Source organism: Kryptolebias marmoratus, linkage group LG5 (assembly GCF_001649575.2).
Source record: "Kryptolebias marmoratus isolate JLee-2015 linkage group LG5, ASM164957v2, whole genome shotgun sequence".
Lineage (NCBI taxonomy): Eukaryota > Metazoa > Chordata > Actinopteri > Cyprinodontiformes > Rivulidae > Kryptolebias > Kryptolebias marmoratus.
Genome location: NC_051434.1, coordinates 19,707,293 through 19,721,392, shown reverse-complemented (window position 1 = coordinate 19,721,392; position 14,100 = coordinate 19,707,293). Strand labels below are relative to the sequence as shown.

The window sequence follows — 14,100 nt, the reverse complement described above, 5'->3', positions numbered from 1 at the left end:
TTTTTCTTCTTATTTATCACTTATATAAACTGAATGTATGCAAAGTGACAACACTAATACATTCGTCGTAGCCTACATTATGAAATATTTACATGAATCATTGATACAATTATGATAGAAACGACAGAAACTATAGAGACGATAGAAGAAAACATATCATGATAGACACTTTTCTATCGTCCCCACGATATGTATCGTTATATCGCCCAGCACTAATCATCATTATCATCTAAACCAGTGGGCATCAAGGCCAGAGAGTCTGCTGGATTTACCAAATACGTTCTCAAAGTGCAGAATATGAACACAAGATACCTGAAATATAATAATCTATTAGGGCTGCAACTAATGACTATTTTGATAGTCGATTACTCATCAACTATTGAAACGATTAGTCGACTAATCAGATTAGGAATCACATAATTATATATAACTCTGTGTCTGCTTCCAGATGTCCGACGTGCGTCCTCTTTAAATGCTCGTGCATCACAGAAGTACTTCCATGATATGTGAGGTCCGCTTTGCAAATGTTGCGGATAATTTTTTTTCCTTTATCGAGAGTGAAACTGTCGTTTAGCGCGCCGTGTTGTTTCACCAGTAGCCGCCATGACTAATCATGCTGCTGAATGCTACTGCGCATGTGTGAAGCTCGCCAGAGACAGGTGGGCGGGAAGACGTCTCACTCCGTTTAAAAATAAAAAAATCAGCAGTACTGGTAATAAAAAACGACTTAACAACAATTAAATTAGTCATCAACTATTATTATTGTCGACTAATCATTGCAGCCCTATATTCTATGATGTGTTGCAGTCCAAGAAGTCTTTTGAAATATCGAGCTCACTGATACTACAGTACCCTCGAGTCATTATAAAATCTTAAAGATGCTTTGAGGCCAGTTTTTGAGGTTGCAAAACCTACTTCAAGATCGAAATAAAGATGAAAATTTAATACGCCTTATATAAATACTACAAAAACATTTGTTAAACTCTGAAAATAAACACTATAACGAAATGTTGTCATGTATCTGTAGAGTTTAGGACAAAGGAAAAAAACAAACACTTATGGAGGGGAAAAACATTTGGTTTATACCCTGTTTCATCAGATTTAGGCCCTTGTGGGTTATCTCTATATTTGTGAAAATTAATAAGTACCCCACTCTGAAATAAGAAACCATCCAGGTAAATTATTTGAATGAACATAAAGTTCAGGACAGTTTGTTGGATATTTTCTCTAAATTGATCTTACCTTCATTTCCTTAAACTTGAGTATTTTTCATAAAAATACAAGCTTTTACTTCTACTTCTTATTGTTCTCAGAGTGATCGCCACATTTCTGCAAAACATTTGATTTCATAAACTCATAACAGTAATATTTGCAAAACTACCCTTTTTCCATTTTCCCCTCAGCAAAGTGCTGTAAATGTAAACGTTTAATTCTTTTTTTGTGCGTTTCAGTGAAAAACTGGAAGTTAAACCAATGAAGGGATAAATTGATTAACAAATTACTGATGTACGAGTTAGTTCTTTAATAATATTTTGTTACAGAAATTTTATTCACATATTAAAGAAAACTGGACAAGAAAAGCGCTGCAGTTCGCTTTAACTATTGTGGCTCTAGACATAAATACTTATTTTTCTGTTATTTTTGGTGAAAGGTATAAAGAACCGCTGCAGAGGAACCAGAGAGCCGCAGGTTGCAGACCCCTGGTCTAAGACTACGAAGCCCCTGATTACCCGATGTTCGACCATACCTGCTTGTGATTCAGAGCTGCTTGCACCGACGGCCGGTTCTCCATCTGCTGGGCCAGCCGGCGATTGCGGGCGCTAGCCAAATGCTGCTGTTGCATGGTGGCTCGAATGCTTACTGCAGTGGGCTGCTTGTTCTTCAGCATGTTAGTGAAGCTTTAAAGGTGGGAGGGAAGAAGAGGAAGGAAGTAAAAGAAGGGGTCGGGATACACAGAGTAGGAGGAGGAAGCAGGGTTCCACATCAAGTCATTTCTCATTATACAGATGCGGCTATTAAGACTTCTGTGGCTCTTAAGTCACGCACGACTTCCTGTTCCACTTGTTGGCACTTTTTTTTTCTCTCTCAATTATATGACAATGCAAAAAATATATATCTTTGTTTGCATTTAGCACGTTTCAAACAAGCACAGGTGAGGAGAAGGAAGAAAGGAAGAGACACGAGAGTGCAAAAACAGTGTTGAGAACAGGAGGTGAGAAGAGACTCCAGGAGAACGGCTCAAACTTGCCACTTACAGGCCTCTGGCTGATCGGCTGGGATGTCACCGCGCTGCAGCAGAGGCCCCGGACATGAGGCGCCACTCAGCCACTTACAGCAAGGACCGTGACTTTTAATTTAACCACTGAGTAAGTGGTGCTGGTGCAGGAAGGTAGGAAAGGGGGGGGGGGTGTGACTGGGGGTGATTTTTAGTCACGTCCAAGCTAGGACTGAGTATTTGGGTCATGGACAGACTTCAGCAGAGAGAAAAGGAATGAAAGAACAGAGGTATAAAAAGGGGACTGTGCTTTAGTTCCACAGGCTTGAGAGAGAAAAATCAGAAGCAGTAATAAGGAGACGCACCATCTCCCTGCTCCTTTGAAAGGCACAAACGTATACAGCGGAGTGTACTGTGTGAACAAGGTGCAAGCACGTCTAGGCCTTTTAGGACAGTGGTCTGGTCCAGCATAGGATTAAAACTGCTTACCAAGCTTGACCACTACCCTCTCCCCTTGTCTACATGTGTGCACTGCTTACACAAAGCTTCTGGCCTGGACAGACCCCCTCTGCCCCGCAGAGCTACCACTTTGATTCCCGCCGATGTGTTAATAAATGGTGGCGGGGCCGACAGAGTTGAGTGAGCAGTGCACACGCGGGGAACAGCCAGAACTGCATCCATGTTGGGTCCGGTCCCCCACAGCAGCCTTCCGTAGAGAGTACTACAATGATAAAAAGCCACGGGTGGCCTCTGCTTCTGGTGACTAACTGCTGACAGGGTGCGTGGCGCCTCACCGCTCGTTGAGAGACACTTTGGTGGTGCTTTTCAGGACAACTTTTTGGGACGAGGGAGCACTCATTTTGAGAAACTCTGATTGTAGACTCCTGAAAACAAGACAAAAAAACAAAACAAAAAACTGGTTAGACATTAAAGATGTAATAAGCTAACCTAGACATGAAGCTCTGATCTTAAATAAACAGTACATTCCAAACACCGAAATTATTTTCTAATGACTTTGTGTCCACACTTTTGTTCAGCTGAGGGTAGGCTAATATCTGATAACTAACCCTAACTTTAACCTCAGATGGTTGCCTTCAACCTTAACTTAACCCTGGACAAAGACACTGGGGTGAAACTGAACACACGGCATGCAACGTCGCTGGAGATCTGCACCACCTCCTTTAAGGTGGTATCTGACTGGGCTGTGACTAGTTACTGGAAGGCTTTTTGCAAGGGAGTCTCTCAAATGTCTTGCAGCGTTCGCCGGTGTTCTCAATTTCTTTGCGCAAGTCACATTTTCAAATAGTCACCGTGGGTGTCTCAAACCCATCTTGAACCCTTCTTAATTTAGTTTCTGTAATCCTAGAGCGTTAGCTGTATTTGGACACCTGTACAGGAGCACAGTACTGCAGCTCTGAGTGTCCAGTTCTAAAAACCAGACTGATGGCAAACAATACCTATTTAAAATCTGCCTTTCTTCATTGCAAAAGTGGACTCCAGTAGATTAAATCATGAACCTGGCAGCTGCCAAGGTGAGTACAAAGTGAGCCGAGGGTGGAGGTGGGCAACAAAATAATGTGCACGACCGAGAATGCAGTTTCTCAAAAATAAGCCGTGATTTTCAAAAGATGGCTACTCAAAACAGACTTGCTCGGCACAGATATAAATACGTAGACGCCTCATTACGTGCTGGAATTCATCCTGCGTCAACGCCATATTGGATTCGTCTCTCCTCTCAAGAAGAGCCAACAGGAGGAAACACAGAGCGAGCAGCTATGACCGGATTTTGTTCAGTGTACGGTTGCAATAACCGGCTCAGTATTGAATTCTTAACATTTTGAAGGTTTCCCAGTAACACAGATTTAAGAAGGCAATGGGAAAGTGCAGTAAGAAGGGAGGGTTTTGTTGCTACGGATTCGTCTCAGCTCTGTAGTGAACATTTCAAACCAGAGGACTTTAACAGGACTGGTCAGATTGTCAGACTTAGAGTCTGTGTTTTGTTTTGTTTTTTACTGTACATGCTAACAGAAATGTCTATGATTCATATGTAAAACAAAAGTCAAAAACTGGTTTAGCAAAGTGCAGGGTTTCCCCCAGTGTATTATAAGCCTAGTGGGCCGACGGGCTTAACTGCCCCTGCCGCCAGGCTAAGCTCCGCTTGTTTATTGTAGAATAAGTCATTTTTCAGACACGTTTTTCCCCCACTCGTATCAACTTGACGCGTTGATCACCGCGCAAGGGTGCGTGCGCCTAAGTGATGCGATCGCACTGTCCCCGCCCCCGTGCGAAGGCCCGCGCTGTGTCACGCACCTCCCAATTTTTATAAGGTTGCGTGAACCGCGCTCTATTCAAAATGGACGATCTTGGTGCTCTAGCGAAGCTTGTTCGCCTGTTTCAGTATTTATATGATCCCTCTGTGAGAGATCACAAGGATCATCAAACGGCTCAAAACTACTGCTGCAGCTGACAAAAAGGAGTGTTTATAGACCACAATGGTTAGTTGAGCTGAAATTCAGCGGGTGGCTTTACAAGACCGACTACGGTAAGCATGCTTTGTAGTGAAAATATTAATATGAAACGTGCTAATTTATCCTTGTTTACCAGTAAGATGATGCTATTAAATTCAGCATTAGATGCTTTGTTTTGTTGTTAGATGTAGTGATCCAACATGCAGCCTGTGCCACAAAAAGCACAGTACAGTACAGCATCTCTGTTTTTCAATTCTCTGTTGTTATTCATTGGTCTTGACATGAGACGTGTGTTGGTGCCTTGTTTGCAATTTTTAAATTAGGTGCAAACAAATTGTATTATTTTTAATTGTATTTTTGTTTTAAAAAAGTATTTCAAAAGTGCCTTTTTGTAAAACTGTAGTTGTGTAAATATTTGACAAATATCTTACAATATCACATAATAAATAGCCATATTTTCAACTTTCCTGTCAACTTTAATTTTTTTTTTTACTAAATCATGGTCAGCCTGTGATCGGCTGGCAAACGACCGCCTACCATCAGGCTTAGCCACTTTTCTGGGGGAAATCCTGAAAGTGTGATATTATCGTCAGTTCTCTTGGTATGTTTAGGACGCACTGGAACAGCAACAAAATGATTTGCCTATTTTCTGGGTCACTAACTAGTCTCCAGCAGTCGCAACGCAGTGAGAAACTGGCTTCACGGCTCAGAGGCATAACAGCAGCAGATCAACTTCAGGCCTCCCGTTCAGCAATCACACCGAAACCCCCACAACCAAACATTAACATCAGAAAGTCCAGAGAGGTTTTGTTTTAATGTTGGCTAAACCCTGTTGGTAGGAGTTTAATACCTTAAATAACTATTTAAGATAAATGTCAGTATCTTTTAAGACAGACCAAAAAACGCACATTATAATTTACCTCAGCAGCTAATCAGAGCTCACTGCTTAAAGCTAATCAGATTCATTCAGTTTTGTGGTAAATACTTTCCACATACTGTTCCAGCCTCAAATTTTCTGAGGTATTTTCTTGATTTTTAAGCATTTTTTATGTCAAAAAGCCATTGCGGTCTGATAATATTATCTGTATGCTTAAAACAACACATAAACCCCCAAACTGTATAAAAAAACATGGAGATTTGGAACCCTGTTATATCTGACATTGTTGTAACTTGATGGAACAATCTGTCCTGTATATACTGTAAAAAAAGAGAGACGATGATCTGAACTTCATCTTTAAAAGTGAAACATATATATGCTTTAATGCTATTAATCACAATGAGGGTGGATGTCCGTGTTTTTGTTACTGGCATGGCTTCTACTGAAACTCTTTTGTCCGATCTGACCCCACCTAAATGTGATGCGATCAGAAAGTATGCCTTTGATTTAAAGTAAGACAAGAAAAAACACCAATCAAAACTACTGATTTGGAAGAAAATAAAGATTTTAAGCTATGATAAATTCGTACAGATAAAAATTCTTAAAACATCTGTCCAGACATACAAAAATCCTCCCTTGAGTTTCAGTTTCCTTTTCGCAGAACAACATCGTGTAACTTTATGACTCAGGATTACAAGTTACTCTGAGCCTTTCCCAGTAGCGTGACTTTTCAATAAAGGCAAGGTAGCTAGCTGCACATTAGCGGACAATAATGAATAAATCATGTTTTGTACGCGTGTTTAAACTTACTCAAATGGTCTCACAGCGCTACAAGGTTATTACTTACTGTTGGTTTTGCGTCAGTAGTGGAGAAAATCCGTAGTTTTCAGTTAGCTGAGGTTAGCTTCAGCAGCTAGCTCCACCGTCACCGTGGGCGTCCTCTTGTATTGTTCTGTCTAAAAATAAACTCTAACAGGCTTGTTTCCTAAATAAGTGTTTATATATATATATATATATAGCATGAAACAGACTTCGGCTAGGTTTTAGTTGTAGTTTTTAAGTAACACTGTCTGTTGCGACAATGCTACCAAAAACGTCTAAGATGGTGCTGGTGGGTGAGACGACTGCTGGGGAAGAAAATGGAGAATGCCCTCCGCTGCGTTCAGGTACCCCCGGAAATGGAAACTCTGTTTAAAAAAGGAACGGAAACTTGAAACCCAGATTCACGCCTGTGTATCCTGGGAAAAGAAACGTGGTCATTAAAAAACATTATGTCAAGTTATATATCTAAATTAAATTAGGACATAAATTTGCTTAAAAAAACTCGCAAATGAATATGTTTAATGCTTTTAGGGCAAATATAAGACAAAAAAACAGAATTTTACGTGTTTTGCCTTTTAGTGGAATAGTGTTAAATGCGAAGGTTGACGTTACCTGTTGAGAATTAACTTAGTTAGAAATTCCGACTTTTGCTGATTGTTTCTCTTCTCTTGTTACCGTTGAAGGTCGGATATCGGAATTTTTGATATCATCAAATGCAGCACAGTGATTTAACGTCGTGACGTCAGAATACGTAGCTTCCTGTTCAGGTTTTTGTTGACTTTTTTTCCCATTAACATGGCTTCCGTGGCTGTGGCAGAAACTTCTCCCGATAAAGATGCTGTGGCCGAGGGGCTGCTCGACCTCCTGAAACCAGCGATCCAACAGCTGGACTTGCATGTTCACTCAGTCAGGTAAACAAAGCTTCCTTTTAAGATCCCCAACTGTCGCATGACTGTCACGTGATTGCGTTTTGGGAGGGTTATTTTTAAATGAACCTGCACTACTGCTGGTTCTCAGTTAGCGTTGTTTTGCGTTCAGTGACTGCCCTTCTTGAGCATTTCTGTTTTTTGTTCTTTGCAGAGAAAGCCAGGTGGAATTAAGGGAGCACATAGACAATTTGGCCACGGGTAAAAAATGTCTGTCTGTCAGTTTAAATCATGTCTCCTTCAGTGTTCATTAAACTGCTAACACGTGAAAACCAGCTCTAAAATCAATACACCGAGGAAAACAACGTGGTTCTTATTCGGTTGTGCTTTATGTTCTGCCCTGGCAGAGCTGTGCAGGATAAATGAACACCAGAAGGTGGCGCTGGACCTGGATCCTTATGTGAAGAAGCTGCTTAATGCCAGACGCAGAGTGGTGCTTGTAAACAACATCCTGCAGAATGCTCAGGTCAGTGTCCGGGCTCTGGTACACACTTAACTCTTGATTTTTTTTTTTTTAAACTTTTGCCCTTATAGTTCAAAATCGTTTGCTGTTGTGTTAATTCACCTCACCTTATCCTCCTTATGGCACACCTGCAGTGCACACACACCCTTTCTGACAATTCACATGCAAAGAAATGTTATACTAAATTGAAGGCCTAGCATTCCTTGAAGGAATGCGTATCGCCCGCCGTTGTTTAAGCCAGAATGAAGCAGAACGTGAGGTCGTTCTGATGGCGTGATAAGAAATTCACTGGGGAGGATGTGGGCTGATTGGTTGATAATTCTTCTTGCTTCAAGCTGCAGGCTGTCAGACATTTAAAGGGTGTGCTGAATGCTTTCATCCGCAGGAGCGCCTGAGACGACTTAACCACAACGTGGCCAAAGAGACGGCTCGGAGGAAGACCATGCTGGAGGCATCGGGAGTGTTCACCTCTCGCTCCCCCAGTAAACCGTGACACCTCCCTGTACAGGAGCACCCAAAGGACCAGTCTTCCTTTAATGTTTAAATGTCTGTTTGTCAAGTGTTTACTCCTACCCTGTGCTGTTTTTGACATAAAAATAAAAATCCTTTAAGTTATTGTCTTAATTTATACAAAATAATGATCTTGTACACAGTAAAAGTAGCCTCCCTTGAACCTTAGATGTCAAGGTTTTTATCAAAAATGATCTGTTGGAGTGCTTGGATTATGCGTGTAAAAACTGAACCCACCTCTTGTTTGATGCACACCACAAACCAGTGGTGTTTAGTCCTGGTCCTGGAGGGCCTCTGCCCTGCATGTTTTAGTGTCTCTGTTTTGACACACCTGATTTGAAACACTGGGATATTTAAATTAATTTGAAGTATAGATGGTAGGAGTTAATAGAGGGCAGTAGTGCAACATAAATGGATGCAAGCTGCCGTTAAAATCTATAGAAGAAGAAGACACCTGATTTGAATGACTGAGTGATTAACAGGCTTCTGCAGAACTTGAAGGCCTGCTGAGGAGCAGGGAAACATCTAAATCATGCAGGATAGCGGCCCTCCATGACCAGGATTGGACATCACTGCCACAGACAGACTGAGCACGAACAGTTTATGCCCACTTTTAAACAACATGTGACGAGCCGATGTTTACTTTTCATCTAATTTCACGTTTGATATTTGTCCACAACTTTGTCCAAATTTAGATTTGTTTAGCAAAATATATGTACTCTAAAGTCACAGAAGGTTTAAACAACAGTTTCATTTGATTTTGGGTGAACAATTAGGTATTGAAATGACACTATTTTGTCACTAGCGTTAATTTGACCCTGTATGTGATGGTCTGAGCCAAAGGCAGTCCCGAGAGAGCTTCACAGATGAGATCAGAGCGTCTCACTACTGCATCCGTTCGAGTCACTTGCACTCCAGAAAGCTGTGCTTCACAGAGTAGAGGCCAGGAAAAATGGCTACTGAACATTTAGAGTTTGTAAGCAGCATTTAAAAGACTCTCTGAATATAGTGATGGCTGCATTATAACTACTAGAACTGGTTTGTCAAGGCAAAGCTGTGAAGCACAGTGGTGATACTATAATGTTTGTCAGCCAAAGAGTGATTCTCAATTTTTTTTATAGCGTACTACTTCAGTGCTAATCTCTCAATGTGCCACCATTATGACAAGAATTAAAAAATAGCAGTACAAGTTTAGAAGCTTGTATTCATATCTGATCTAAACTGGCCCTAACCCCGGTTCTGAGAACGTCACAAACGCTGTTCTTGACTCTAATTCTGATCCTACAACTGAATACAATTTTGAGATAAGTTGAATTAAATTTCCTTACTGTTGAGCACTTCATGTTATAGGCGGGTCTTAAAGGAACTTTAAAAAAATCTGAAAATAATAAAAAAAAAAACACATTTCCGATGCGCGCACGGCGAGCTGCATAATGCTCGCCTCTAGGGGGCAGTGTAGGTTTTTACAGAGAGGTTTGCCGTCGGAAGTTAGTGTGAAAACGCGAGGAAGTGGGCAGGCCGGACTTTTTCCCTCTCAGTTTATGCAACTGTTGCAGAAGACAGTGAGCTTATTATTATTATAGGAAATAAAAACAAAGACGCTACACAGCTAGCATTTAGCTAGCCTCCAGCTAGCAGCTGCAGCATCGCTAGTAGCTGAAAGGGAGAGCAGGTTCGGTCCAGTCCACAGCTCCGTCAGCATGGACTCCTGGGTTCGGTTCAACGCTCAGAGTCAAGCCAAGGAAAGAGTGCTTAGGTAGTATTATTAGTAATAAACAGGCATTATACACAGTCGGTTTTAAAGCTTTACTTGGTGTGCTTGTTAGCTCCATCCACGTGTATTCATGTCAGAGCTGAGACGACAGAGAAACGATTAAAGATTAGCATTATTTACAATGTAACAGCGGGGTTAGTTCATTGACAACCCGACGCTGTCCTGTGATCCTGCAGCTTTTAGCATCAGTAACTCTCAGTACGACCTGGTCAGGTTCTCACATCTTTGTGAAAGAACTTTGGCCCTCTCTTCTTCTCAGCATGACTTCAGTTTAGTTTATGTTTGCAGATCTCCTCTAATGTCCCACCACAACATTTCAGTCAGACTGTGGTCTGAAAACGAATTAGGTCATGATAGCAACACATAATACAGCCTGGTGTTTACTGGATATATACCTGAGAGGTACTTCTCTGTACTTATCAAGCATATACAATGTGCATACCAGGTATGTAAGTACTACGTATGTACCTGACTTTATTATGTATCACTACCCTAGCTTATTGCAGCATTTTTCAGCCGTTCTGTTGTAGATCAGCTGCTGTGTTTGGGATCATTGTTCAGTTTGGTCCAATCCTCAGCTGTAGGGCAGATGTCCTCACATTTGACTCCAGAGGAGTTCCTGGTCGGCTCAGTGACTGCATGAGCCCAAACCATCAGCCCTCCACCACCGTGCTGACAGCTAGTATGGGGTGTTTGCTTTCTCCCTAAACATGAATGAAACTGTGAATTATAGCCAGACATCTCTATTTTGGCCTTGTTTGTCCAAATGACAAAAGTCTTGAGGTTTATTCAAACCCAAGTCTTCAGACCTGTTTTGCTTTTATACATAACAAACGTCTCTTCCTGGTAATCGTTCCAAACAAGACAGGGAGGTGGGAGAAAGAGAATGACAGAGGATCGATTTGCATCAGATTCTGACAAACATCATCAGGTGTAATGATGGTTCGTTGGTTCCTCGCCGAAACGGCTCGCTAACCCCAGTTGTGCTTTCACAGGGCTGCTCAGTATGCCTGCATGCTGTTGGGCTACACTCTGAGCAAGAGCAAGGCTGCGTCGGAGCTCCACAGAACAATCAGTGACCTGGAAGCTCACATGAGCCTGACGAGAAAGTGTAAGTGAAGCCAGTATGTGTTTGTTGCTAAAGGGTTGATGCTTGGTGTGACTGGTGTGTGTGTCTACCCACAGTGCTGCGTCTGGGGAACTCTGTGGAAGCTCTGCAGGCTGCCAAGAGGACCATCCACCTGTCTGACAGCGTGCTGAGGCTCTGCCTGACCATCAGCCACCTGAACAGAGCCATGTACTTTGCCTGTGACAACGTACTGTGGGCAGGAAAAACCGGCCTCGTGTCCAAACTGGATCAACGGAAATGGAGTCAGAGGTCTTTCAGGCAAGTCGCATTCATTCCCCAAGTAGCTTGTTAAAATAACCAGTTCCCTTTATTCTGGTATCACAACCAAACTTGAGTTCGATAACAGGTCGAACAGAGTTCCACCATCTGGAGTTTTCGTCAAAATAAAATAAAGCTTTGGTGTCAGTTTTGTTCTGCTGAGCAGCTTCTTTGTGTGAGCTCTGTTAAATAAACCTGAGGATTCACAGATGGCTAGTGGAGGCGCTGTTTCAGTTCACCGTAATTGTTCTAAACCAGCGGTCCCCAACCTTTTTAGCTCCACGGACCGGTTCATTATCAGACAGTGTTTTTCACGGACCGGCCTTTGAAGGTGCGGCCGATAAATACAACAAAATGAAATGATACGACCGGCATGAAAACGGGGGTATTTTTAAAAACATTTACTTATTAGTATTTTTTATATTCATTTGTTTTTTTCTGTATATTGGTTCTGCTCTGTCCTCTGTGCTGCTGCAACAATGTAAATTTCCCCGCTGCAGGATTAATAAAGGAATATCTTATCTTATCTTACTAGGTCAACTGTGATGTAGGCCTTTGACCCCACGACCGTGAAATCAATTGTGATCACCCATGACCCATCAGGTGTCCAGCTGTGAAATTAGAACATGGGTTGACCTTGAACTTTGACCAGATCACCATCAAAATCTAATCTCATGTTTCTTGTAGCACGTTCGATGTTTCCTGAAGATTTAATGAAAATCCGTTCACGTTTTGAGTAATCTTGCACACAGACATTACCAAAAACATAACCTCCTTTGTGGAGGGAACAACCACAGTATTCCATGTGAAAAACAGTGAAGTGCAAAGTAGAAGCAGTAAAAATGTTGATAGAAATGGCCGTTACGTGACATTAATGGTTGTTTGTAAACCTTTGATATTGAAGCTGTCACGACCAGCAGTCGTCTCTGGTCTTGGCTGCCTTAAGGTACGACCAGGATTTGTGCCCCGAAACTAAACCAACAGTAGGATGTTTTTGTCTTTAAGTTGCTGAAGTTTTGTTGAACCTCTGGCCCTAGAAGCCCGTTTTCACTCGTATCGTGTGGTTTTCACTCGACAGGTACTACCTCTTTGCTTTGATCCTCAACCTGACCCGAGACATGTATGAGCTCTGCCTTCTCCTCGACTCCGAGGCTCGCCACAGAAGCGCCAAGTCCGCCCCTCCCCCCGTGTCCGACGGCAGCACCCTCCCCGCCGACCACCTCTGTTCGCCCGCTGTGGCACCTCCTCTTGCGTGGCTCCGCCGGCGCCTCCGACAGGTGCTGACAGTCCTGCACGGCAACCCGCCGCTCCTGCTGGACCTGCTGAAGAACGGCTGCGATATCTTCATCCCACTCGACAGGCTGGGGATTTACCCCACCAGCCCAGGTTTCGTCGGGACCTGCGGCCTGCTCTCCTCTGTCCTCTCCATCCTCACGATAGTCCAGCCGTGGCTCAAACTCAAGCCGTAAATCCCAGTGAGGAACAAAGATGCGGCAGAACTGTACTGACATCTACTGATTGTAACTAACGTGGAGGAATGAATCACATTTTCTTGCACCAACCAGAGGCCGGAGTTATAAAAGAAGTGTGACGTTTTACGACCAAATCCGTGTGCACACATAAAGACAGAAATATGCATTCTTATTGCCTGTGTTTAAAGTTAACTTTTATCTTCTCAGTCAGTATAACTTGTACATTTAACAGCCAAAGTCATCCATCGTCTAGAAGCAGAAAAGTTCATTTTTAGTCTTCCAACAGAGCCGGGGCAACCTTTCTTAGTTTTAGCACCCATAAGTCACTAAGATTTAATAAAAAAACACTGTTCTTGTGAAAGTTTCAGTTTAAGAGGATGCGTTTATCCGTCAAGTCAGCCCTTTTTGAGTTGAAGGGTTTTAGGTAAAATTGATCTGAGGGAGGTGCTCTGATTGTGAGGATTGTGTGTTTGTTGTGTTAAAGTAAGGTGTGGTGCTGTTCTGACACACGACATGCTGAAAAGGCATCGAATTGACTTTTCGCTTCTCCTCGCTGAGTTTGAGGTGTGAATGAAGTCTGACTGCAGCAAACGGGACGCACCATCAGCTACTTCCCCACACGAACGCAAGTTACAAAATATCATTCCTGTTACATTTTCTTCGTCTCCTCACCACACAGTTTGTCCGATAAAGAGCTGACATTGCCTTGTAGTGCCTCAAAGCAAATTTAACCACTGTAACTAAAAAGTCCATGAACTGGGACAAACTGGAGCCGCACCCATACGGTCAAATGTTTTCACAAAACTTCGTTTTAATGTTAGTTTTGACGTCTTCAAATAAATTTTGACCTTTCCTTTTGTGTCACTGTGATGAATTTTGCAGCATGAAAATCAAATTATTTGTTCAGCCATTCTGAAAGGGTTTAAAAAAAAGAGACCAACCAATTAATGAATTCAGTTTTGTCAGTCTTAAATTGACGTTAAATACTGGAATTTGAGGGCTAAAGTTTAAAGTTAAAGGCCTAGCAATTGAAGGAATGCATATTGCCATTTTGGTCAAACCTTGAGAATAACTATGCCACTTTTTAAGTTCAGCTGGTTGTGGCAGCCATCTTAAATCATGCCTCCTGAAGTTAATAAGTGGTAGATGTACATGTAATGATTACTTTCTGCAGGTTTCATTCAAA

The 14,100-nt window shown here is 42.2% G+C and overlaps 3 protein-coding genes across 4 annotated transcripts in view; 2 read left to right on the top strand and 1 right to left on the bottom strand.

The window, feature by feature from the left end:
• chtopa (chromatin target of PRMT1a) overlaps positions 1 to 6,714 on the bottom strand; it is a 16,011-nt gene extending 9,297 nt beyond the window's left edge. The window contains exons 1-3 of the mRNA XM_017430684.3: positions 6,408 to 6,714; positions 3,010 to 3,099; positions 1,748 to 1,898 (exon numbers count right to left, since the gene is read on the bottom strand). Of these exons, the coding sequence (XP_017286173.1) occupies positions 1,748 to 1,898; positions 3,010 to 3,074 (216 nt within the window). The 5' untranslated portion in view covers positions 3,075 to 3,099; positions 6,408 to 6,714. The remainder of the gene's footprint in view (positions 1 to 1,747; positions 1,899 to 3,009; positions 3,100 to 6,407) is intronic.
• Positions 6,715 to 7,123: 409 nt separating this feature from the next.
• Positions 7,124 to 8,395, top strand: snapin (SNAP associated protein). The gene is made up of 4 exons (XM_017430685.3): positions 7,124 to 7,293; positions 7,463 to 7,509; positions 7,656 to 7,774; positions 8,157 to 8,395. The coding sequence occupies exons 1-4, from the start codon at positions 7,178 to 7,180 to the stop codon at positions 8,262 to 8,264; spliced, it is 390 nt and encodes a 129-aa protein (XP_017286174.1). The 5' UTR covers positions 7,124 to 7,177; the 3' UTR covers positions 8,265 to 8,395.
• Positions 8,396 to 9,765: 1,370 nt separating this feature from the next.
• On the top strand, positions 9,766 to 13,767 carry pex11b (peroxisomal biogenesis factor 11 beta). Of its 2 annotated transcripts, none has more exons than XM_037975745.1 (4): positions 9,766 to 9,843; positions 11,051 to 11,166; positions 11,241 to 11,442; positions 12,521 to 13,767. In XM_037975745.1, exons 2-4 carry the CDS (start codon positions 11,070 to 11,072, stop codon positions 12,909 to 12,911), a joined length of 690 nt encoding a protein of 229 aa, XP_037831673.1. In that variant the 5' UTR covers positions 9,766 to 9,843; positions 11,051 to 11,069; the 3' UTR covers positions 12,912 to 13,767. The 2 variants fall into 2 exon arrangements, with proteins under 2 accessions (XP_037831673.1, XP_017286200.1); XM_017430711.3 differs by having other exon boundaries at positions 9,770 to 10,037.
• Positions 13,768 to 14,100: the final 333 nt, after the last annotated feature.